Source organism: Octopus bimaculoides, chromosome 23, assembly GCF_046866305.1.
Source record: "Octopus bimaculoides isolate indiv1 chromosome 23, ASM4686630v1, whole genome shotgun sequence".
NCBI lineage: Eukaryota > Metazoa > Mollusca > Cephalopoda > Octopoda > Octopodidae > Octopus > Octopus bimaculoides.
In genome coordinates, this window is record NC_142950.1 from 28,902,719 (window position 1) to 28,929,780 (window position 27,062).

At 29.7% G+C, this 27,062-nt stretch overlaps 1 protein-coding gene across 1 annotated transcript in view; it reads right to left on the reverse strand.

Annotated features, from left to right (window-relative positions):
- Window positions 1-1,495: 1,495 nt before the first annotated feature.
- LOC106882611 (collagen alpha-3(VI) chain) overlaps window positions 1,496-27,062 on the reverse strand; it is a 118,276-nt gene continuing 92,709 nt past the window's right edge. The window contains exons 31-44 of the mRNA XM_052975952.2: window positions 25,833-25,859; window positions 24,742-25,311; window positions 22,282-22,323; window positions 19,748-20,314; window positions 19,291-19,317; window positions 16,218-16,778; window positions 13,968-14,000; window positions 12,857-13,423; window positions 11,964-11,993; window positions 10,736-10,768; window positions 9,856-10,425; window positions 7,973-8,542; window positions 3,969-3,995; window positions 1,496-2,095 (exon numbers count right to left, since the gene is read on the reverse strand). Coding sequence (XP_052831912.2) covers window positions 1,518-2,095; window positions 3,969-3,995; window positions 7,973-8,542; window positions 9,856-10,425; window positions 10,736-10,768; window positions 11,964-11,993; window positions 12,857-13,423; window positions 13,968-14,000; window positions 16,218-16,778; window positions 19,291-19,317; window positions 19,748-20,314; window positions 22,282-22,323; window positions 24,742-25,311; window positions 25,833-25,859 — 4,202 coding nt within the window. The 3' untranslated portion in view covers window positions 1,496-1,517. The remainder of the gene's footprint in view (window positions 2,096-3,968; window positions 3,996-7,972; window positions 8,543-9,855; window positions 10,426-10,735; window positions 10,769-11,963; window positions 11,994-12,856; window positions 13,424-13,967; window positions 14,001-16,217; window positions 16,779-19,290; window positions 19,318-19,747; window positions 20,315-22,281; window positions 22,324-24,741; window positions 25,312-25,832; window positions 25,860-27,062) is intronic.

Here is a 27,062-nt window from a genome sequence, read left to right on the forward strand (position 1 = left end):
GAACTGGAATTTTTCTGAGTTTCAAAAGCTGAGATAGGATGACATGGGGCTATGCTACAACTGTCCTACTTCTGACTGGAGTTCAAAAATTCATAGAGAGAACGTGGCTCAAGTTAATATCTGTTCTGGATACAATTTAATTGGTAAACCATGATCGTAAGATTAGGCTTAGAAATTTCATGTGGTAATATTTTTAGTGCAGCAAGTTAAGGCCAACATGGTTGAGTGAACGTGTCTCTATATATATTGAATTAACTAATTAGGTTTGCTTCATGATTGAAACCTAAACCAAAATTTCAAAATTAAATTAATGATCTTAACTTTAAGAAATTGATAGAAAGATAAAATCATTTCTTAATTTTATCCCCAAAATTATTTTTAAATATACGGACAACTTACTGTGATATACCTAGTAGTGAAAGAAATTTTAATAGAATACCAAAGGTAATTGTTTTAGAATTTCCGAATGTTGCATAATTTAATGTAATATTGTCAAGAAAAACAAGCACTGGCAGTGGAACTACTAACTGATAATCCAAAATCTCATCCAGCAGACTCTTGTATCTGGTTTACATTGTATGTATATATATATATATATATATATATATATATATATATATATATATATATATATATATATATAATTATGAACACATCATTACTAAAACTACTTGAAAAGATCAAAAATACAAAAATATAATCTATTAACTTAATTTGTAAATTCAAATTTTAATTTTCATAAATTAATAAACAGACATTTTAAAAATGATAATATTATATTTAATATCTACAGGATAAGTGTTTTAAGCAATTTTGAGAAAATATAAGTTACTTTATAGTGAATATGTTCTTGAAGCTGAAAAACTTGTGGAGGTGATTTCAATACCTTGTTCTCAGATTGTTGAATTTATCAGAAAGAATTTTCTCTTGGATGTTATCAGAGCTACACTAATTTTTAACTAGATTAACAGAAGCTAATAAGGTTAACTGTCTTGTTCAAAGATAATATGGTACATGTGGTAAAGTAGGAATACAAAACACAAGATTAGTAAATTTAATATAGGGACAGGATATGCTATTTTCAAATAATTTTGAACTTTGTTAATACTTTGTTATATACTATAAAGTTAATTTCCCTAACATACTTGATTTTTAATCCTATTTGTAATGCTTTTATACCTACATTAATAGTTTGTAAAACTCATGAATGATTCCAGTTTGTTTTTGCCTTATTCATAATAAATAAATATTATGTTTTGACCTTCAGAGCGTAATTACAAACTTTTAACAGGACTAATAATAATTTGACAATAGTGTGCAGGAAATATTTAGTATCTTTGTAGAGTAAGTTAAGTATTTATTTAGTTAAAGCCCAAACATCACATAACTGAAACTGGATTAGTGTCTGGTGCAGATAGACAAAACCAGATAGACAATCCACTGCAACATAGATTGGGTGTAGTGTAAATAAATGTGCTCTAAGAACACAAATAGAAATTCTAGGGACATGCCTAAACTCACCACAAATCGAAAATTTTGGTTTTCAGAGTTTCAACATTTTTAACAAGTTTTCCAAAGTTTCGAACAAAGATTGTGTGTTCATCAGTGGGAAAAGATGCCACATATTTTAACTGAGTGGTTTCTTTTAATCCAATTGCAATAACAAAAACTTCTACTCCAGTTTCTCTTAGAAGCTGAGCTTCAACTACTGTTCGGTAACTGAATACATTTGATGCACCATCCGTTATCAAAACAAGGATGTTTTTAGCCAGAGGTCGGTCACCTTTTTCTTCCTTGAATATTTTCATCCTTACTGAGGACAATGCTGAAGCATAATTTGTGTCACCATATGTAAAAGTAATGTTATCCAATGCTTCAAAAATATATTTTTCAGTCTCGAATGTATTTAGATAGAAATGAATTTGTACGTTTGTACTAAAAGTGGCCACACCAACCCTTGCTAGGCCCTGGTCAATTATAGCATCAGATAGTGACATCTTTATGAAATTAATGATACTTTTAAAGTTTCTCTTCTTCACTGTTGTTGATGTGTCCACAAGAAAAACTATGTCAAAATCTAATGACATACAGCCACCTAGAGAATAAGGCAGAATGGAGGGTAAATGTATCAACATTTTGTATACAGATCATACTTCAAAGAACTTTTACAGAATATTATAGTTTATTAGGATATAGTGATGCAGGAAATAACTTACATTCTATTTGTTAACAAAAATAAAAATTTTATGAATGATCAGATAGTATTTCTCTTCATGTAATAGATTTCATAACACCATTTACCATTACTTTACATATAATTGAAATTAAAAAATAAATCTAGGTAGAAAAGTTAAAAACAAATTATATATATATATACATATGTACACACATATTTTTACTAGTTTACTAGTTCCTATGTCAAGGATGTTGCAAAGCTGGGGCACTACAATTACCATTGATACTGCAGAAGCAGTAGTATACTTATATATACATACATACATATATATATATATATATATATATATATACACCTCTTTCCTGCCTACTCACTCTGTCCAAACCTCTATATCACCTCACTTATTCTCCCCATGTCTAACATCCCTCAAGAGAACATCTATCTCACTAACGCTTGCTTCTCTTACTCTCTGACTTACTCACTTTCTTTATCTTACTCTCTAACTCATTCTCCTTTCTATTTCAACAAGGGTATCCATGTATCTACCCAACTACAAGACTCCTGCCTCTTCCCTCTATACTTTTAATCTCTCATCAACTGGCACAAAGCCATCACACACACAGTACCACTCCCTGTGCCCAGTTGAGAGCTTTTGGCCTTGCATGTTACTGTTGGTAGTAGTGCCACATGAAAAGCACAAAGTACACTCTGTAAATTGGTTGGCACTAGGAAGGGCATTGAGTAGTAGAAACCATACAAAAACAGACAAAGGAGCCTGGCATGGTTCTCAGCTTTGCTAGCTCCTGTCAAACCATTCAACCCATGCCAGCAGGGAAAACAAATGTTAAATTATGACAATACCCACACATATTTACATACAACTGAATTACAGACATGGCTTTCCAAAATTTTCTAGAATAATATTATTTAAAGTAGAGAGACAATTTAGATATAATAAATTATTCTATTATAGAAAACTACATATCAAAAATGCATTGCTGTGGGTAGGGAATTAGATAGTTCCCATATTCTAAGAAACTCAGCTTAATGAAATCTATTGCCAAAAAAAAATACAAATATATCTTTCTAAAAATCTTTTTTAATTGACAAGTCATGGTATTTCCACTTGTTCTCTAATTTTATATATAAACACATTTATATGTATGTATATATATATATATATACACACACACATATACATCCATATATATGCAACATATATATATATACTATGCATGTATGTATCATATATATATATATATATATATATATATATATATATATATATATATATATATATATATATATACACACACATATATATACATCCATATGCATCATATGCATGTATATAGATGCAGGTGTGGCTGTGTGGTAAGAAGCTTGCTTCCCAACCACATGGTTCCAGGTTTAGTTGCACTGAGTGGTACCTTAGGTAAGTGTCTTCTACTTTGTATGGCCTTAGGCTGATCAAAGCCTTGTGGATTTGGTAGATGGCAACTGAAAGGAGTCCATCACCTATGTGTGTGTGTGTGTGTGTTTGGGTATGTTTGTTCCCCACCACCACTTGATAACAGGTGTTGGTGTTTTTATGTCACAGTAACTTAGTGGTTCAGCAAAATAAGTACAGGATTAGATTCCCTAAATAAAAAATTCTTCAAGGTGCCCCAGCATGGCCACAGTCTAATGACTGAAACAAGTAAATTATAAAATATATATATATATACATATACTTTGGTGAACCCAAGCTAAACTATCTAAACTGTTTATTGGGAGTTTTTATGAAACTTACCAGAAGATGAAATTACAGGTGTGTGCTCTGTAAGAAAGTAGTGGATATTTTAAATTACTGATACATTGAAGAACAAATAAAATATTTAAAATCTCTAATATGTATAACATTGGAAAGATAGCTTTCATTAAAAATGCTGATATAAAACAATACAAGATATGATTTAATATAAATTCCTGTAACTTCATTTCATATCTTTCACTAATGTAATCTTTGGTACCCAAAATTAAATAAGAAAATGGATGACATCATGACTTGAAAGGGTCGATATACCAGCCTCTAATAGTTGCTGTCGATCTTCTGTCCCACAACAATGCTTAAAATAGGCATGGTGTTACATAGTAAAATGGACTTCTGTAAAGATAATATTCTAGTAAATTCCCAGTGGTGGCATTTAAAATGGACTTCTGTAAAGATAATATTCTAGTAAATTCCTAGTGATGGCATTAGGTCGACTATTGTGAAATATGGATGATGCACATAAGAAGACATGATAAAGTATTTGTTAACCAAATTACAAGAGATGATTACATATAAATAACTCAGTGTTTCTTCTAAGAAAAAATTGTGCTGCTCATGACATGACAGTGCTCAACACTTTGACATGATAGTCAGAAATATCTTTAACAAGATATTGTACTTGAACACCATTTCACAATTCTTATATAACTTTCATTTTATTCAGGTTTTTCACCCAAAGAATTCATATGGGATATTATGAATCTTTGAAGAAACATGAGAAGCATAAACTTTGTTCATGTATTTGACAACCTTGCAAAGGAATTACTAGTCTTGTGGTAATGTCTAATTATCAGAGCTAAAGATAAGGATTTTAATGATTTGGAATTATCTGTAAGGCAATTTAGAATTTACTTCAGTTGAATTCAAGAAATGTATTGGTATATCTGTCAATGATATGTTTAGAGATTAACATTAAAAGAGTTTAGAGAGATTAGAGAGAACAATAAAATATTAAATGAGTTATTTAACATGAATAGATATTTTATCTAACAATCCTAAATTTGAAATAGTGTCAAATACAACAAACAAGTGGGAGTATTGCTATGAAAACTGAATATTTGGCTTCTCTGTCTTGTTCTCTTTCCTTTCTCGTCATTCATGGTATTAAAGGTTTTGTCAGAGCACATCTAATATGGAATTAAAGACATGATGGACACAGGTAGGTTTAATTTCAAAATATATGTCAACAATTTATCATGGACATCATATTTATAATCATTATCATTGCTCATTAGTTCGAAACTGAAACTAAAAGCAAATCAAAATTTTTATCAAAGAATATTTTTTTAAATAATTGTAACTAATTTAAAGCTATCAAAATATGTTTATATATATATATATATATATATATATATATATATATAGAGAGAGAGAGAGAGAGAGAGAGAGAGCTACTAAAATATATATTAAAATATAAAACAGTATGAAGTATACCATTTGATTAGTATTCAATGCTCCTAGAATCAAAGATAGACAATAATATATATATTAAAATAATCTGAGAACAAACCAACTTCAAGAAAGATTTTTGAGAATTTTACAAGGAATCAACAAGAGGTCTTTCATAAATGTAATTTAAGATTATTGCAACAATTATTCAAAGCAGAATGCTATCTTTTCCATAGTCATTGGAGTAGCAGAGAAATTGTTGAACCAAAGATAGTTAATTGCTTCAAGAACAAATTTGGAGAGTATTTAATTGGTTTACTGAAATAGTAGTGTTTCGTTGCAAACAGGTTATCATATGAAGGATTTGTTCCTTAGCTGGAAAAAAATAGTCAACCAAAATTTGAAATTTAAAATATCTAATGAAGATATGAATGTTAAAAGATGATGAAATATATTTGTATAAAATATGATTGTAAAAATATTATTACATAAGATTTATTGCAAACACTTACTCACACAGACATGTATACACAGATATATATCCTCACAGGCATTTCAAGCCTTTAGCTGATTATCAATAAATCCTTGAAAATGTGTGAATTATGTTTGTTTAAAATAAATATAATCTTGGAAATTATATTTTAAAATACTATCATAAACCAAAGAAACTATAATAGTTTTGAAAAATTCAGTCTTCAATTTGTTAATTTGTTCATGTTTGTTCTAACCACAATGTACACAAATATGTTTGTATGTAAATATTCCAATATCACACCCACACTATACATATATGTGTGTCTGTGAGTGGATGTGATATACATAGATAAATAGATGACTGTGGCATCTCACTGATGTAAATTGCAATGAAGAGAAAATGTACTCAATATTGTTAAGTAGAGAGGAATAACACTTATCCAAAACTGAGTCTATATAACTTATGCAGACTCAGCTTTGAATATATCTATATATACATACATGCTTTATTAAAATACATGCAGAAATACACACACCAGTGTACACATAATCAATCTAAACCAGTTTGTTCCTATGATGACTAAAGCAGAAGTAAATGTTAAACAGCTCAACACATGACTGGTTAACAAACATTTTTTCTATCATGAATATGCTATGTATTTCAATTAACAGTGATGGTGGCGATAATGATGATGATGAATTAGAAGAATAATGTATGTTGTAGCTATATTAATGGTAGTACTGAAATCAACAATAATGGCAATGAGATCAACCATGTATTAGTTTGCTTATATAAAAAGTAGCACAATTGTTTTACGCATGCATTTCAAAAGATGTTTTCATGCAAGGCAGAAGATGTTTTCAGTGATATATAGTACAAATCAATGCAGCGTGAATGACAAAATGTTGAATGAGAAAATGAAGCAAAGAAGCAAAAGTATTGTAATGAACAGAAATGCTGAGAACATTTACCTGTGTGTTGAAACGTTCAATTTGATTTTAAATGATTGACATTTAACGTTGGTTTGGTTAAATGCCTAAATTCCTATAATCTAAAAATTATCTTTTAGATAAGAATTATTTGAAGAATAAACATATAAATGGCCTAGTTTACAAAAGTAAGTTGTTAAATTCCAAATAAATTGAACATTTCTATTATATCTTGTGATGACAAATCAATAATAGTTACTGAAATCCTTATAGATTTTCAGAGTGTATATAGTGATAATGTAGTGTTTAATGAAAGGAGAAGCCTTCAGTGATAACTTGTGCGTTTCTTGTGCTTGGTGGAATCAAGGATTTGTATAAGATAAATAAACATTTGGTATAATTAGAGATTGCAATGTAAAATATATTTAAAAATTATACTTTTAAATATATTTCATAAACTGTTTTGAAATATTTAAAAAAAAAATTAATTAACCATCTAACTATATCTATAAAATAATTACAAATAAGTTACTGTTTCATATCATAATGTTAGTAGTAAATATAAAACATATTTTAGAAACAATTTGGTTAAAATTACTTCATGTTAATGATCTTGAAAATCTTTTGATCAAAACAGAAATACACGAACCAAAAGTGAGAATCTTGTTATGAAAAGGTAACACCAGTAATGTAACCTATAAAGGATACTGACTTTGAATAGATTTTAATGTTAAAATCTAACTTGATAATTTTACTCTTCAAGAATTAAGCTGAAGGTGGTGATTGTTTTAATTATGTAGCAGACGAGAAAATCCAATCCAAATTAGAATTTATGACTAAAAATGGCTTCTGTTATTTGTTTGTGTAGCTGCAGAACTGTCTAATTAAGAAGTGGTTAATCAGAGATATGTTTGATTAACATTCCAAAAAAAGATGTCTCTATATTTTTTCCTCTAATATTCATGATTTACGATGGGTGAGAGTTTGTTGAGGAAGTTTTGTCTGCTATATTAAATTCCCTTTCTGTTGATAGGATCTGTAACTTATTCAACAGAATTTTAAAATCTATAGTTTATAGAACAAATAAATATCCTAATCAGAAACTATGAATATAAATATTCTATCGTTATATTGTGCACTGAAATACATGCCTTAAAATACTGAGTGGTATCACATATGCTGCAACTTACCAAGGTCACAGAATTCAAATAGTTTGCCCTTTAAATTTTGAAGCTCATGAAAATCTTGAACATTAAATGTATAATCCTCAGAAGGCTGTGATGCAGACTGTTTTAGTTCTGAGATCTCAGCCAATCCAATACCAATGGCATAAACTTGAATGCCTCTTTTATGTGCAGCCTTTGCTTCAATGCTGATTCTGTTAGTGTTCATATTAGAAATTCCATCTGTTATCAAAATTGCCACATCAATGGCACTTTCTCTGTCACCATGTTCAGGAGTAAACATTCTTGCTCTCATTGTGTGAAGAGCTCCAGCTGTATTAGTATTTCCATATCTATATCTGATCTTATCCAAAGCTGTAAATATTTCATTCTTTGTGAAATATTCATTTAAATGAAACTCAATATGAGATTGTGTACTAAAGGTAGCTACACCTACTCTAACCACTCCAGCATCAATGGTAGCATTAGATAACAAGTCTTTAATGAAAGCAACCATTTTCTTAAAATTTCGTTGCTCAACACTCGTTGAAGTATCCATCAGGAAGATGATGTCAGTGCTAGTCGATATACAGCTTTCTGAAGATTAATAAACAGGAAAATTGTAAAATGTCAACTACTGTATCAAGACTAAATAGCAATGGTAAGGAAAGTTTTAAGATAATTAAAAGTAGAAATTCAGTTTATAATAAAATAGTCTTATAGGATAATGTGATAGTATACTCTATTAATGTTTTAATCTAAATATAATATATTAAATGTAAAAAGCATGGAGATGAAGAATAGAAAGATAATAGGAGAAACAGAAAGAGAATATAGGAGAAAAAGAAAACAATGTGTATGAAAGAGTAAAGAAGTACTAAATGAAAAATGTATTTGCAATAAATACAGAATGAAGAAAAGTTTATTAGTTTTATTATTCCCTAGTTGTGTATGAGTGTTACTATTTATAAACAAAAATGTAAAATTAAAGTATCTCTGTATAGGATTACATGATCTAAAGTGAAATATACCTAAGTTAGAATGTTCCAGAAAACATTTGAGAATAAATTAATTAAATAAAGTTTATAAAGATCTAATTAACCACGATTTATAAAAATTTATGAAAGCAAAAACATTTGCAGTAAATAAGTAGAAATTAATTAAGCTCTATTACAGAAAATATCAAAAGTCGCTATTTAATTATAAATGAAATACAGCTTTAAAATTGAAAACTGAAGTGGACAACTTTTAAAACAAACTTCTAAAAGCTAAATAACTATATTCCAAGTCAAAATATGAAAGAGTTAGAGAGGAAGTTCATGAGTAAGTGATGGAGAGAGAGAAAGAGAGAGGGGGAGAGAGAAAGAGAGAGGGAGAGAGAAAAAGAGTGAGGGAGAGGGAGAGAGAGAGAGAAAGAGGGAGAGAGAGAGAGAGAGGGAGAGAGAGAAAGAGAGAGAGAAAGAGGGAGAGAGAGAAAGAGAGAGAGAAAGAGGGAGAGAGAGAAAGAGAGAGAGAAAGAGGGAGAGAGAGAAAGAGAGAGAGAAAGAGAGAGACAGAGAGAGACAGAGAGAGGGAGGGAGAAAAAAAAGACCGATAAAGTGAGATGGATATACTTGCAACATATAGTTTACAAAGCTAGATTTAATGTTTAATCTACAGCTGTTACATCAAAACATAATTATATATTCCAGCAAATAGATAAATACTATATGCATTTATCAAAAACAGCTGAAAAGTAACTAAATTATCAAATAACAAAATTACTTCTAAATCATCTAAAGTCTGAACAACAATTCATTTCTGAATATACTTAATAAAGTTGAATATATTTGAAGTACTTATTAATTCTTTTTTAAACAATAATAACTTCTTACTATTAAAGAAGAATCATTTGGGGATTCAGTAAATACCTGGGCAAAATTCTTTGAATACTTTAGTTCTTACTCCATGTAATTCATCAAAGTCTTGAACTTCAAATGTATTCTCAGTCGCCGGATGAGAAGCAATACGATTTAATTCTCTTGAGTCACTAAGACCAACACCAATAGCATAAATATGTATGCCATCATTTTTGGCAAGTTCTGCTTCAGTGACAGTATTATAAGAATTGATGTTAGATACCCCATCAGTTACAACAACAGCTATGTTTTGCACATCTTCCCGGTCACCATTCTCTGCTGCAAACATTTCAGTTCTCATTACTTTTAGAGCATCAGCAGTATTAGTGCTACCATAGGTATACTGGATACTATCAATAGCTCTAAAAACATCTTCTTTATTAGAATAATCACTAAGATGAAACTGAATGTTAACAGAAGTACTATACACAATAGCCCCAACACGCACAGCTTCTAGGCTAATGGTGGCATCTGTCAAAAATTCTTTCATAAATTTTTGAATATTTTTGAAGTTTATCTGGCTGACACTAGTTGAAGAATCCAGAACAAATACAATATCAGCTTTGGCAGCTCTGCAACGTCCTAAAGAAGGAGGTGGATATATTTGTTAAGATAAAAATGGACAGTACTTTATGTATTGGTTAGAATGACAGAATTAAGAAGTAGTATTGTAAATTTGATGAGGAATGCATATATATATAAGTTACATATTTTAGATTAGATAAATTTAAGATTAACTATGGCAAAATTGCGTTTGGTTACAAATATACAATATCACTATTTTTGAAAATTTCTAACTAGATTTTACATTATAGAAATTAACAACAAAATGATGTTATTTTTAGATTCTTATCACTCTTGAATTCATTAAATATTCTTAGATAAAACTTACCCCTAACTGACACAGGTGGTCGTGTTGGGGGTTCTGAAGGAAAGAAATAAAGCTTTTATATTAAAAGAGGCATTAACGAAGTATTACAAGACAGCAAATCCGAGAATATTTCTTAAATATTCCACATAACTTACAAAGCTCCTTGAATAAATACTCTAAAAACTGGGAAATCAAGTTCTATAAAAGAGAGAATATTTTCACTATCAAAAGAGGTGGTCAGGTAGTAATTTATTGAAGCATATGCGAATTGATTTGTCTATAACTGTGGTTGAATGAAGATCGATAAAAATATAAATGAAAATTAAGTTACAATTGTAAGGGACATAATTCATGGATTTCGGAACTATTTATAAGGGGAGATAACACGTGTTGTATATCATTTCTTGTCAACCTTGTTACAACCTCTGCAATTAATTAAGTTGACTCGAGTGTATAATATATATATATTAGATATAAGCACACTGAATCACTATAGTCAATCTTATTAGTAATGTAAATTGTAAGTAGGTTGGTTCATCACATCAATAAATAATTGTAATGTTCCTAGAATTATTATTAATGACATGTTAATATGAATTATTTTTGAATTTTTATTATTCTATTAATGTTATAACGAGAGACAGGTTATCAAACGTCAGGAATAAATAATTGAAAAACAAAAAAAAAAAAGGTAATATTAAATGCTTATGCACATTAGAGTTCCATGTGGGAAGAAAGATAGTAACCAATGGAATCAATACAGATGTTACTATTGTTACACATTAATGATTTCAAGGATATGGAAAGTAAAAAATTGCACCAAGCTGAATTCCAACTTAATGCACCAAAACTTCAAAGTTGAAAATAGAAGGCATATTGGTTAATTCATAACTGTATTTCAAAAGATAATCAGGTAGAAAAACAATTAAGTTACTTCAAAATAAGGGTAATGATTCCATTGATAGTATAAAAATGGCTAAAACTTCTTATATATCATTTAATATTTTAAAAATAATAATACTAATAATAATGTACACTTCTTAAATAAAGATAATGGGCAGTTTGTTTCCTTTTGATAACCTTACTCTTGTTTAACCATACTAATTTAGTTCATTAGATTATATTATCTTAAAATTATTGGGAACAAGAAAATAATTTCAATGATAGAAGATGCAGTTTAACAACAAAAATTAAAATCATGCTGAGTATTTAATGAAAACTTCATGTGTGTTGAGGTGATCATTCTTACCCGTAGGTCTGGGCTTTCGGGTTGGCATTCCTGAAAAAAATTCCACATCAAAAATGTAAATGATATAATGGTATGGTAAAGGATCCAGAAAAAAAAAGTTTTAAAATAATTTTTACTTCAAAAAGATGGCTTATATTTAATTTTTCAATTTCAAAATTTTATTTCTAGTCAAGTCAAAGCATTATATCCTGTGAGTAGAAATAAAGTAAAATGATTCCAAACATTTCTGATAAAGGCTGTGAGAAGACTAGTTCAAATAATCTGAATCAGTAAATCAGGGGCAGATACTACTGTCTCACTTTTTAACCTGATATTCTGTTTGTTCTTGTATTGGTGATGAATTTGTTTTCTTTCAGATAATCCTCAGAAAGGTAAATGAATTTCTATTTGAATTGGTGGTATTTTCTAGGGCTGATAAAATAAAGTACAATTCTTGGACAGTAAACTAGTAGTACCATTAGTATTGATTAAGATACCTTAAAGTAATCGTTCTAGCTCTTTGTGCTCTGATTTCAAATCTCATTCTCACCTACATGGGTAGCTGATTTAATCTGTTACCCGATCTAATACCACCATTTGGCACTTGGCACCTTTTTTTTTTTTTTTCTGTAGCAGAATTCACTCTATTGCAAGCATTCTGGAAAGGTCTCTGGTTTGAGGATACCTTCTGTCTTCTTCACCATTCTTGGAGCCCAGAAACGATTCACAAGCAGTACTCGACCCTCTTGACAAAGATAATTTTTGTATTATTATCATTGGGACTTTATTTTACAATTATTCCATTTACTAGAACTTCCATATGATTTCCAATATTTTCTTAGAATTTATTTCTAATATACAATTAATGAAATAGAATACAAGAAATCAAACTTCTAGGAGAAGTGGAAACTTACCAAGGCAAATTTCTTTAAACATTTCTGCTTGTAAGCCTTTGAGGTCATTGAACTCTCTAACTATTAATGTATTTTCTTCTGAAGGTTCTGATGCAATCTTCATAAGTTCATTAGTGTCTGGCAAACCAATACCAATTGCATAAATATGAATGTCTTGATTTTTGGTTAGTTCAGCTTCGTCAATTGTGCGGAAAGAATTAATGTTTGAAACACCATCTGTTATAACAAATAGTCTATTCTGAGCTTCAGGTCGGTCTCCACTCTCTATTCTAAATATTTCACTTCTGATAGTTTTCAAGCCATCGGCTGTATTCGTGCTACCATATCTATAAGGTATTCTGTCAATTGCTTCGAATATTTCTTCTTTACTTGTATACCTGTTCAGCAGGAACTCAATACGCACATGGGTACTGAAGGTCACAATCGAGACATGAATTGCATCAGGTCCAATAACAGCTGTAGATAAGAATTCCTTCACAAATGTAAGAACTCTCTTGAAATTCCTTTCACTTACACTCGTTGAAGAATCAAGAAGGAAGGCAAGATCATATGACGCAGCGATGCATTCTATATGCGCAAGGATGAAAAAAAAAAACAAAAAGCATAATTTGTAAAAGTATGTAAATGTTTGGTCTCATATGACATTTGAAATAAAAAGTAAGTTTAAAAGATTCATTAACAAATAAATAACAAGAATTTATAAGTATGCAGTTTTTAAAACAATGTTATTAGATACAAAGAGATAGGCATCATTTCATATATAAAGGCTAATATACTCACATGAAGATTATATAACATCATTACCAGCACTAAATTTTTTATATAAATAGCTCTACATTTTAACACAATGCCAGTTATTTTCACTTTAGCAAAAGCTAAAATGTGTATGGAGTTTTTTTAAAATAAGCTACTTAAATTAGAAGTGTGTTGAAACTTAGCATCTTCATATTTGATTCGGTGTAAATAAATGGAAGTACAATTACAGATGTTTGTATTTAGGATGTTTGTTTGTAATATTTTGTAGCTTTTATAAACTGACTTCATACAGTGCAGCATGAAAGTCTGTGTAAGGATTTTCAATGAATCATGGAATCAAGACAATAAAACATACCCGTTGTTGTAATTACTGGTGTTGTTGTAGGTTCTGCGAAGAAAGAACAAATGTTGTTTTTTTTCAATGATGTGCAATGTAGATGAATTGGAAAGAATGCAAGATGCAGGCAGGATTTGGTGTAGCATTGGGTGAGGCATTGACAAATGATTTGCATTTATTGTGAAATTATGTATACTTGTAATAAAATTAAAATATGAAGTGCTTGTGGATGTGAAAATGTAATGAATTGAAAAGGAAAAATAAGTTGCACTAAAATAACATCATACAACTGTAATTTAATGAAAAGTGTGACTAAAAATGTTTGTTTTGCCTTTGTGGCCAAGACCATGCCATGGCACTTGGCTAAAAATGTAGAAATGTGACCTTTTCTTAAAATGAAGAACAAATTAAACTCAATACATTCAAATAGGAATTATATATTAAAACTTTAATTTATTAATAATAATGGGTGTAGAAATAACTAGATTATAGCATTAATAAAGACTGGTCCTGTAGACATATTTTTTAATGTTTCCAGTTTATATAATGTTTTTTATTTCAGTCAATTCTGAAATCACCCTTAGTATCTATCTTTCAAATGAAACTAACAATAAACTAATTAAACTTAAGTTTTCAAAATCCAACAGAGAATACTACCAATTAATGTTGCTATGATAATAATTAAACTTTTCTCTAGATTTCTTACAATATTTTCTCTAAACTATTTATTTACAGTTTACCACAGAAAGAATTTAAGATGTAAAGCAGTATAAGAAATAAATTTGAATATATAATCAATATTTTGAAATATTTTAATGAGAAGAGTTTTATTCTTTTGTTGCTTATAACAAGGTTATGTAACATGTAGCTACTATAATTCGCAATACTATGATTTATGATTTTGAAAACCATATTCATAGATCAGGAATATCTTGTCAAAGCAAATGTGCAAAGAAATAAGATATTCTATATAGTTCAGAATTGAATGTTGATTTCAAAATCACAAATTCCTCTTTGTCATATTTTCAGGATTTCTAGTTAAAAACAGAAATATTTCAAATGTTCCTTTATGTAATTCATTGTTTACTGATCTCTGCACTATTTAAAAATTAAAGCAATATTATCTTTGTTACTGTCCAAGCTATGCAGGTCTAGCCAACAATCCTATTAGTAAAAACAGTACACTTAGATTACTGCAGTCAATGTACGTTTTATGAAATATTATTTTAATCAACCTTATTCAATGAATATTTTATAAATGTGTTATAAAGAAATCTCAAATATATAAAGAAGAGAACATATCAAATACAGTGTATGCCTTGATTTTTCATTTTAATGTAGGCTTCATGCATAGAAAATAATATGGCTTACAAAGATTTTAATAGTAAGATACAAAGGCTCATAATGGGAGTGTGGATAAGTTGGTGTTTTCTACAGTTGTAATTCTATCCATAGTATTCTGATTTTAGCAGTAAATTAATTAATTTTGTTGATCAGTTAATGAGATGAGTGAGCAGATAAATGAAGTGATGCAGTGGTGAATGGTGGGATGATGAAATATTTGAAAATTAATGGATTGCTTAATCATTTGATATCAAGATGTATCCTTTTCGACTGAAAATTACTGAATAAATAGCTAAGACAACTTGTTTTGCTCTATCCTTAATTGTACCTAACTGAAGATGATACTGTCAATGATACAGTTTTTACTCTACTCTTTTACTTGTTGTACATTTTAAGAATTATATTATTAAATCCTGTGTTATTTTTAATTCAGTGACAGGTTCAGAAAACCATGTAAAGCTGGTTTGAAATTCATAAGTTGTAAAATGATTTTAACATTTCAAAAATTATTTTAATCTATAGATTAAAATAATTTTTGAAATGTTAAAATCATAGTCTTTTTATCCCTGTAGTTCATTTATCCATGTATGTAGTAATATTGTAATATCATATAAACCCTTGACCCGTATATCCAAAAGGTTGGAATAAATTAATGATTCTTAGATAATTATATGAGATTGTTCATTGGTTAGTTACTTAAAAATTACTCTTTAATTGTATGTTACGATGAGATTTACATCATTATTTAAATATATAATAGTTATTATTCACATTTAAGTAAGAAAATTATTTTCAAGAAGTGTCCTATAAAATAGATTTACTGTGTAACATAGTGAAATGGTTATTGATACTGATTCCTAACCCCTGCCCTCGCATAATTAGTGACAATGAAGAAGTGCATTTTATAAAGTAATATAAACATACTTGGTTGAAATTCAGTAAACACCAACTCCTTTAAGCCTTGAAGTTCATCAAAGTTTTGAGCAAGGAATGTATTTTCTTCCGGAGGTTCAGATACTATTTGGTGCAGCTCACTAAGTTCCACTAGACCCACACCAATGGCATAGATGTGAATGTTTTCCTTTTTAACCAGAGCTGCTTCATCAACTGTACGATAAGCATTAACATTGGAAACTCCATCTGTAACCACTATAGCTATATTCTTTGCATCTTCTCTGTCGCCACGTTCTTTCTGGAACATTACTTTCCTTATGGTCTCTAAGCCACCAGCTGTATTTGTGCTTCCATACGTGTATGGTATGTTATCAATAGCTTCAAGGATTTCCTTTTTTGTTTCATATGTATTTAAGTAAAATTGCACATTAATGCTTGTACTGTAAGTAACTATACCAATACGTATGCCATCAGGCCCAAAGTGTGCTTCAGCTAAAAAGTCTTTCACAAATGCTAGAACTTTCTTGAAATTTCCTTCATTTACACTTGTTGATGTATCCAGCAGGAATATTATGTCAGAGGGAGCAAATTCTATATAATAAATAAATTAGGATTAGTTATATATATATATCAAACATAATATACGCAACAAAATGATAATATTTAATATAGATATTTATATTTTTAAAAGTAAAGGTGAGCGTGCATGTGTGTGCACATATATGTGTGTGTGTGTGTGTGTGTGTGTGTATATATACCTGCCACTTCATCACCAACGCTACCTCTGTCACAGGGTTTAACCAACACACTCTTTGCATTCCACACAGTTTCTCTTGCACCTCCTCCAACCTGATCTACTGCATCAGATGTAACTTATGTGACAAAATATACGTGGGTCAGACAGGCCGCCGGCTGGCCGACCGTTTCACTGAACACCTAAGGGACGTTCGGTTAGGTTCAGATTCCCCCGTCACTTCCACTTGGCCAACCACTCACCCTCTAACATCTCTGTTTTTGGCCTTGCTCTGCACCATGGATCCACTTCCTCGCGACTCCACTTGGAACTGCGCTATATTTTTAACCTAAAAACAACTTTCCCCTTCGGACTCAACACAGCCCCCTCCTCCTTATGACTGTCTCCTTTATGACAATGCAACACTTTTCTTTATTTTTTCTTTATGTTTTCTCCACTTTTTTTTTTTTAAATATTAACCCCTCCCCCTTATCCACTTTACCTTATTTCCATTATTCACTATTTTATTACAATTATTACAACTTTTCACAATTTATTTCATCTCTTCCTACACGCACACATACCCGCACACACAAAAAAATACTCGCACCCATACACACACATGTATGCACACCTTCCCCCCTTTCACACACCACACATGCATGCACTTACATGCTCAGGTTCACCCACACACTTATACAAACGCACATACACACGCACACTTGTGCATACACACACACGTTAACAAACACGCATACATACACATACACACACACCTATGCATACACACCCTTGCACACATAACCCATATATACTCCCATTCACACATACCTCCCACACACCTGACATATATACTGCCCACACACCTGACAAACATGCATGCTCTCACACACACATATAGACGAACGCACATATACACACACACACACAGGCACAGTGATAGAGACAAACACCTACTCACACAGCCCTACACACACCCATATATACACGCACACCTACATACACAGCCACATACATATACACACACACAGGAGTGCACACACACAAGAAAACACAAATCTTTACGCTCACACACACACATATACACACACATACACACACACACACACACCTCTCACATACACAACACACACTCACACAAACACGCATACAACTACACACACAAGGGGCATAAATGACACACGCACTTGCACGCACGTACGTAAGCAAACACATGCACGCACACATACACAGGAACGCACATATACACAACATACACACGCACGAAAACATACACAATATACACATACACGCACGCACAAACAAATATACACACACACGCACAAACAAATATACACACACACGCACACAGACACACATACAGACACACGACACATACACACACATGTAGAAACGAACTCACTTAGACGAACATTCAAATGAACCTACACGCACACACCCAGGTGCACATACACACACACAGGTTCACATACATGGACATACACGCAAATGAACCCGCACATAACTCACATACACACACGAAATAACCCACGTGCGATCCACAGAGCAAACCGCACTCATATACACACACATATATATACACATACACACACGCACACAAAAAATACAGGCACGCACTGCTAGGAAATCACACCCACACAACACATACTCAAAAACTGCCTGCCTATTTTCTACTAACCATTGTCCACAACCACTCCCAAACTATTCCTGCTACTAATTCCTTCCACTACGTCTCACACACACACACACACTAACAGATAAACAGCCAAACCACGCACACACACATACATACGTACACACACATTCTGTTATTACACACACACACACACACACAGACCCCTGCGCACGCACACATATTTACCTCCCTCTTTCACTCTCCTGTCTTAGAAAGAACTTTTCCTCCACCACTTCCCCTTCCGGTCCTTCCACAATGTAACCTCGTGGACATCGGTGGCGATTTTTCTTCCTCCGTTTTTCCCTTCTTCGAACTTTCCTTGTTTCCAACGAAGAGCTCCGCTCGAAACGTCATATTCTCTTTCTTTCCTTTCCCGAGCATCTAATAACACTATCTGTATCACGTCCTCACGTTGTTGTTTTTTGTTGTTGTTTTTTGTCCTTTTCCCTTTATTTGAACCTATATATATATATATATATATATATATATATATAAATACACTCACACTCACACACACAAATGTATACACACACAATGAGTGTAAGTATATTCCCAAAATGCATTATTTTATGGAATAGAAACATTACTCTATACAAACATTGTAGCTGTACAAAATATTGGAGGCAATTTGAAGTAAGATGTTTTAATATTAACATGATAACGAAATATAATATTGTAACAAACAAGTAACTTACCTGGTTCAGGTGGTGTTGTTGGAGGTTCTATGGGGAAAAGAAAATTCAGCCCAAAATTTATAAGTATTTAGACATAATTACGTAAGATAAAATTTGTTAAACTTTAGAATTAATAGTTAGATAATGTGAAATAATTAAAACAAATTATTAATTATACATATGGATATATGTTAGATTTTATTTATTACATTTTTTGTTTTCAAAGAAGAAAATAACTCAGTCAGGTGAGATGTTGACAGAACATATCAAAAATATGTTTCAGAAGAAATGCAGGATTAAGACTGCTGATTTTTGTTGTGTATATTTGTCCTTAACATAAGATGGTGTGCACTTGAGTAAAAATATATGTAAAGAAACTCTTTCAAGAAATTGATCTTTAAGTGTTGTATTTCTCCTCTTAATTGTCTTATAATTCACACACACATTTATCCATAATGTTTTTGGTAATAAAACTTACCAGAACAGAATTTGGCAAACACCTCTTCTTTTATTTTAACAAGCTCATTGAAATCATCAACTCTAAAACTGTTTTCTGAAGCTGGTTTCGATGCTATATTTTGTAATTCTGTTTGTTCAGTTAAACGGATACCAATTGCATAAATATGAATTCCTGCTGAATGCGCGCGCAAAGCCTCTATTATAGTATATTTTGGTTCAATATTAGAAACCCCATCAGTAAGTACAAGGGCTATGTTAGGTGCATCTTCTCTATCTCCATTTTCAGGTGTGAACATTTTAGTTCTCATGATTCGCAGAGCTGCTGCAGTATTAGTGTCTCCATATCTATATTCAACATCATCTATAGCAGTAAAAAGTGCACTTTTGGTTGAATATTGCTTCAGGTGAAACTGAACATGCACATGAGTGCTATAAACTAGAATACCAACACACACACCACCTGAATCAATGTTTGCATCAGACAAAAAGTATTTTGCAAACGTGAGCATTTTCTTAAAATCTTTTGCACTGACACTACTTGAAGAATCCAAGAGAAGAACAATATCAGCATGAGATGCTCTGCAGGCTGGTAGTTTAGGAAAAGAAAAAACGAGGTGTTAGTAAGTCGCATTGCGCACTTGATAATCATGCAAAACATCTAATATTTTTCTACGGTATTTTATATCCATGCATAGTATTTCTAAATAATTTAATATTCATGTATTAGTAGTTTAATATCCATGTTTAACCAATAAATTCATTAAAATAGAAATGTTTTCCAAACTAGAGAAGAAAGTTATGGAAATAAGATATAGAAACCAAGGTAAATATTGAAATTGTATTCTGAAATATACTGAAAATGCTTGAATTATGGACAATGCCTACATATTTTATTTTCAAATTTTAATCAATGAAATTCCTTGATCTTATTCTTATTTTCTTACATTGCATCTTGTATGTTTTTCATTATATATTTGAAATGTCAAAGATGTATGCTTTTATAATTTTTCTTAATTTATAATTATTTAAATTTCTTTAAACACTAATTTCCAATAAAAAATTGACAAGTTTAGCAATCTACAAACACTGAATAATTATCAGACAAATTAATATAATTTGTACAGCATCATGGTTAAAATTAACTATCTCTGGTAGAATAAAAAGTAAAAATAGATGATAGTTTTTTATGCAATTTGATAATTCATCATCACACACAGTGAATGTATAAACTGCAGTAAAAGAATAATATACTCAATGAATGGCACATAAAAAAATGCTTAATGAATATCACACGAAATCCTTTATTAGAGTGGAGAAAATGAAGTCTCTACTCTCTTATCTAATTATATTGCCCATGTGTGAACTCTTCAATCAATTTGTAGAATTGTTTTCCTTTTTTATGTAGTATTTAGTTTCTGGTTATGTGAGACGTTAACAATCTATTTCAAATTAATGGTTTAGTACAAATTTAAAAATAATGAACATGGTAACAAGGAAAGCATCTCTATACTAACTTTGACTAAGGGTTTGAAGAGCATAAATGATTAATTCATGAGTTCTATTGAAAAAGGTGAAATAAAAATATCCAATTAGAGGCTTTTGAAGTTTGTCAAGTAAGAATTTAAATGTAATTTTAATAAGGCAAGCTAAAAAATAAATTTGGTGACATCAAAGATTGTCATTTATAATTTTGATCAACTGTATTGCTTATTTCTTTATTCTATGAAGTTGTGCACATCTATCTTTTATAGAATAGTTAGTCATTGGAATAAATACCTTATTGGAGGACATTTCAAATACTTTACACAGAACTGAGTCAGGTATATGTCTAATACTATATGAAAGAAGTTATGTTTCAAAATTATTATTTTTGTGTTTTCGATTAAAAGCTTTAGGTGAAAAGGAATGAAATATATAAGACAATGAAGTAAACAATTTCAGTAATATCTAAAAAGGATGATTAATGGAGAATATATGTTGAGTTATATTTTCAATAGTTAAATAATGTATACTGTACATACTGTCTCTTTAAAATAGATTGGTTATTAATAAACATGTAATATAAAATAATTCTCTGGAATTTAAAAAAACTAAAATATTTTTGAGTTCTAGTAAATCCTTAGAAAGCCTATAATGTCACTAGTGGTTTCATTTTTGAATTAAAGACTTTCTTCTCTGGTATTTTTCTTCATGCATAAAGTAAATCTTGATAAACATCAAGGAAATCGATAGAAGATAACCTTCAATGTGAATAAATTCAAATATAAAGTTCTTGTTTTACACTATCCAGTTAATCAAAAATTATTTTTGAATGTTCTCAGAATACAGGGCCATGCCATGTCATACGATAAAAAGGTTAAACAATATCATAAATTTTACTTTACTTTTCATAACTAAAAAGAATCCAGATTTTACTTCAAGAAATACTTAGTACTGCTGCATTGTTATTAAATAATGATTGAGGCAAAGTGAAAAGATAGTTCTTGATTAGGATATTATCTGGTAGAATGTTTTAATTACATCTTAAAATGAGTATTTATGTGGACAACTTACCAGTTGTTGGAACAGGAGTTGTTGGAGGTGTAGTTGGAATTTCTGTAACCAAGATTACCATTTTACCAATCAGTTGATCACACATTGATGCATGTAATTACTTATTATACAAGGATATATTAAAATTAAGAAAAGTTTCTTTGTTAAACTAAAGCTGATGAAGTCAGGCCAGTTTTAAAATTTATATTTGATTTGAAATGTATGTGACAGCATTATCTTTGACAAATATTTTCTAATCTGTTACAACTTAAGTTATATTATCATTCATTAAAACACTATCTTCAGCATTACATTTGTAAGATGTTGAAATATCTTCCTGGAAATACTATTTTCATAAATCTATATGCATGCTTTCAACTAATTAAATATTTTATGCTTTACAACAAAACTAGACTATTAAGAGAAATTAAGTTTTTAATATTTTTGAGTAAGATATTTTTTTATACTTTGTATCGTTTGTTATTCAAATTAAACGATGGAGAATTATTTGTACATTTTAATATGCTACATTAGTCTGCAACTGAGAAGATTTTTTTGTAATACAGTATAAAAGGAAAGCAAAATCATTGATTATAATAAACTAAATCTAGTTCAAATACACTCATATAACAAAAGTAAATCATTGATGATATACATGATTTACTCAGGTTGGGTTTTCGCTACAGGTTGAAACGATGTCACTCTCCTTATTCTACTATTGCCCACATGACCTCACAATTTTTTCTCCACATATTTTATATTTTTCATTACATAGCAGCTCAATGTTTTTTAACTGTTGACTACTTCAGTCAAAAACAACCAAAAATAACTGGAAGATGTCTAATCTCACGATGAAATATTTTCTGATATCAAATAGTACTAAAATTTTAGTTTATCTGTTTCTCATCCTTCTCTTGAGATCAGGAAGATGGAATTGATTAGTATATTAGAAGAACCATATCTCAAACATTCTTTTATAATTCTGTGGTCTAAAAACATTTCTACTATATACACAATTAGCAAAAGTAAAGCAAATATATACTAATACATATTATTATACTAAAACTGCTATTAGTACATTTAATTTCGCTACAATAATACTATACAGTAAATTGGTGAATACGGTGCATTTCGTAATAATAAAGCTGTGCTGGATTGGTGCTTTACAATTTACATTATTACTGTCAGACATATAATTCATACTGCTAACACTGGCAGAAATTATAGAAGGGATTTATAGATGTAGGACTTAGAATTAAATATTGTCATCAATAAATTTTGAAAATAAACAGATTTAACATAAAATCATAACAAGCATATATTGAAGTTATAGACTAATATTAAGGGAGTTCTTTGGTAACTAACAAATTGTTTATTGCTGCTGTTTAGTTGTAGTTCAACCCTGATCGAGTAGACTTATCCAACCATAACTATTTTATTTTTATAGGGAGCACCTACAATTGAATTATCAATGTCAGTTTCTTTTCTTTAAGATGATAGACTGTAATTTGTGGGAGATTTGGCTGCTAGTTCACAGTTAGATGTTAAAATAAGTGACAAACATTAACATTTTTAATGGATTTTGTACAAGATGTGAAAAAAATTGAATACTTTCAGATAAATGCTACTTTTGTTTAAAACAAATGATTTCTCTCATCATATAAAACAGAATATATGAAGTGCAATCCTGCAAGGCAGTGAATTAGGAGTGGTAATAATTGAGCAAGTTGAGATTAAGCTGTTGGATTTGCATCAGTAATCTATGAGAAAAGCTCAATAAAGGAGATTTGGACATAAAACATTATGGAACTGATACAGCAATATATAATGCACATCAGTGAGATTTACACAACAAAAAAGTGCATAAACTGCTAGAAGATAATTGTAGTCGACAGAGCAATGGAAAAGTTCATATGTAGTAATTAGGTCAAATCACTGAATCATGTAGATGATGAAAGATTAATAGTGATACTGCTTGAGATGACACTGTATTCTTTCAAATTCATACAAAGATAACTTGATGTTACAATAATATTGACAATTCTGATGGTAATGTTGAATATAACCAATATTGAATAGCTATATTACAGCAATATAATCATAACAGTAGTATAAGGGATTATGAAACATATGTAATGATGATTGTGAGTATTAAGTAAATAATATTGTAATAGCAAGCCTCATTATAATAATAGTATAGCTTTATATTTACAATACTAATGAGAATTGAAAGAATTGATGGGTTTATTATCGTACAGTTCTATATCTGTCAAATGTAAATAATGTAAATAATACATACATACATTTATCATATTTTATAGAGCAATGAGGAAAACATTTGGCATTTAAACATAAATAAAAATGATATAGTAGTTTAGTTGTGATTCTCTAAATAGATTTCTAACTAAAGTGCTCTACTAAAAGCTTATATACTAAATCAGAAGCAAGCCAAATAGCAAAGAGAAATATATTTCTTCTTACCTGGATATATCTTTTCAAACAGGTCATTTTTAAGAAAATCTAATTCATTAAAATCTTGTAAAATGAAAGTATTTTCCTGAGAGGGTTTTGATGAAAGTCCTTCAAGTTCTTTTGTGTCATATAAGCCAATACCAATAGCATAAACATGGATGTTAGCATCATGGGCCAATTCTGCCTGGGGAATTGTCTGATAGTGTTCAATATTAGAAACACCATCTGTGATGAGGAATGCAATGTTTCGAGCTTCAGGTCTATCTCCATTCTCAGGTGTAAACATTCTTGTTCGCATTGTACGAAATGCATGAGCTATATTTGTACTGCCATAACGGTAAGGAATATTATCAATTGCATTGAATATTTCTTCTTTAGTAGTATAAGCATTGAGGTTGAATTGAATAAAAACATTTGTGCTGTATGTTGCTATTCCAACATGGACGACGTCATTTTCAATATCAGCATCAGCCAAAAAATGCTTGATAAAACCAAGAACTTTCTTGAAGTTTTGTCTACTCACACTTGTAGATGAATCCACCATGAAAACTATGTCAGAAGGAACTGCTATATATTCAGCTGTTAAAAAGTACAAAGTTACAAGAATATTGTCAATATGATATGTGGAGTTCAGTGAATACAGAGAGCTATTTAAAAAAAGATTAAATATCATAAATCAAGTGATTACTGTATTGAAAGTGAACTTCACAACATAAAATTATATTATTTTTATTAATTTAGAGTGTATGTAGATATACTGTATATATTCTGTAGCAAAAGCTATGTTAAAATTAATGAGAAAAGGCTTAGTCTTAATATTTTTCTGTTTCTTATATGAGTATTGTTTCATTTGAAATTGAAATTATGAAGTCTAAATCTTCTGTGAGTCCTACATAAATAGGAAGAGCTTCAATGAACTGCCGGTAATGGAAGTCATTAGTGAAACACCAATAAACTGATGAGTTATATGAAAATATATGCTAAGAATAATTCAGAACCAAGTAAGAATCATTTAACAATCAGGAGTGATTCAAAGTTATCAGCGAAAATAGGAAATAATTCAGAGTAAAAGTTGAAGTGTTAGTGAGAAAATTACTCACCAGTTGTTGTAGGTATTGTTGTGGTAACTGTGAAAAAAGTGTATTGTGTAAATATTTAACCTGAGACTTATGTAGTATATATGTTAGCAACACTTTGAAATTGATTAATTATAATAAAAATACATTTCTTAATTTTGTGTAAAATATTATGGTATTTATATACTAATTAAATTAAAAGAAAAATATGCATCATTTTAATTATTTTGTGATTTGATATTAATGACTGAACATATAATGACTGAAAATATAGAGTAGGTTTTACTTAATAAACTAAATTTAGTTTAAAATATTCAGTTACTTTATGTTTGCTTCATTGGTGTATAAGTTCAGAATTGCAATTATAAAGAAATATTTATTGTGTGTATATATATATATATATATATATATATATATACACACACACATACATATATATTGTAAAACAGTAAATATTGACTTGCAGTACTATACTCTTAAGGACATTACAACATACACAAAAAAGATGTTCTAAGAATAATATCCTTTATCCCAACCACACCAACACTAAATAATATTGTAATTAATTTTATGAATTATACTATAGTCATTATTTATTATTTGTAGTAATGTATACATTAAGAATTCAATCATAATTACTTAGTTTCTATAAAAGGAAATAAACTCATGTAAATATATTATGTGTAAGTATCAATACATTCAAAAGCTAGAAGAATCATAAACACATTATCATAATATAAATTTACTAAACATATTCTCAAATAAACTCCATTATGTACTATTTACACAAAAATTATTTCAGAAAAATATTCTTAACTCTCATCATGCTGATGCTAAATATTAAATTCTACTATAATCATTATTTTTTGTTATTTGTACTAATGAGCATATAAAATAATTTAAAATAACTTAATAAAAAGTTATGCATTTTTCAGAGGAAAATAAACTTTTGCAAATTTATGTATTTACATTATATTTTTTGTATTCATACATTCGAAAAATACAGAAGAACCATAAATAATATATCATATAAATAAAATTTATTAAATATATTACTTTAAAAAACCATTATTCACTAGTTATAAGCTAATGGCAAATCTGTTTATATAAGTACGAAAAACTTTTCTTTAAAAACATATTTAAAGTGTAAGTTAGATGCATTTAAAATAATATTAAAATTATATAATATAAATTTACATTTAATACCATTAAATTATATATTATGTTATATATAATATAATATTATACATATGT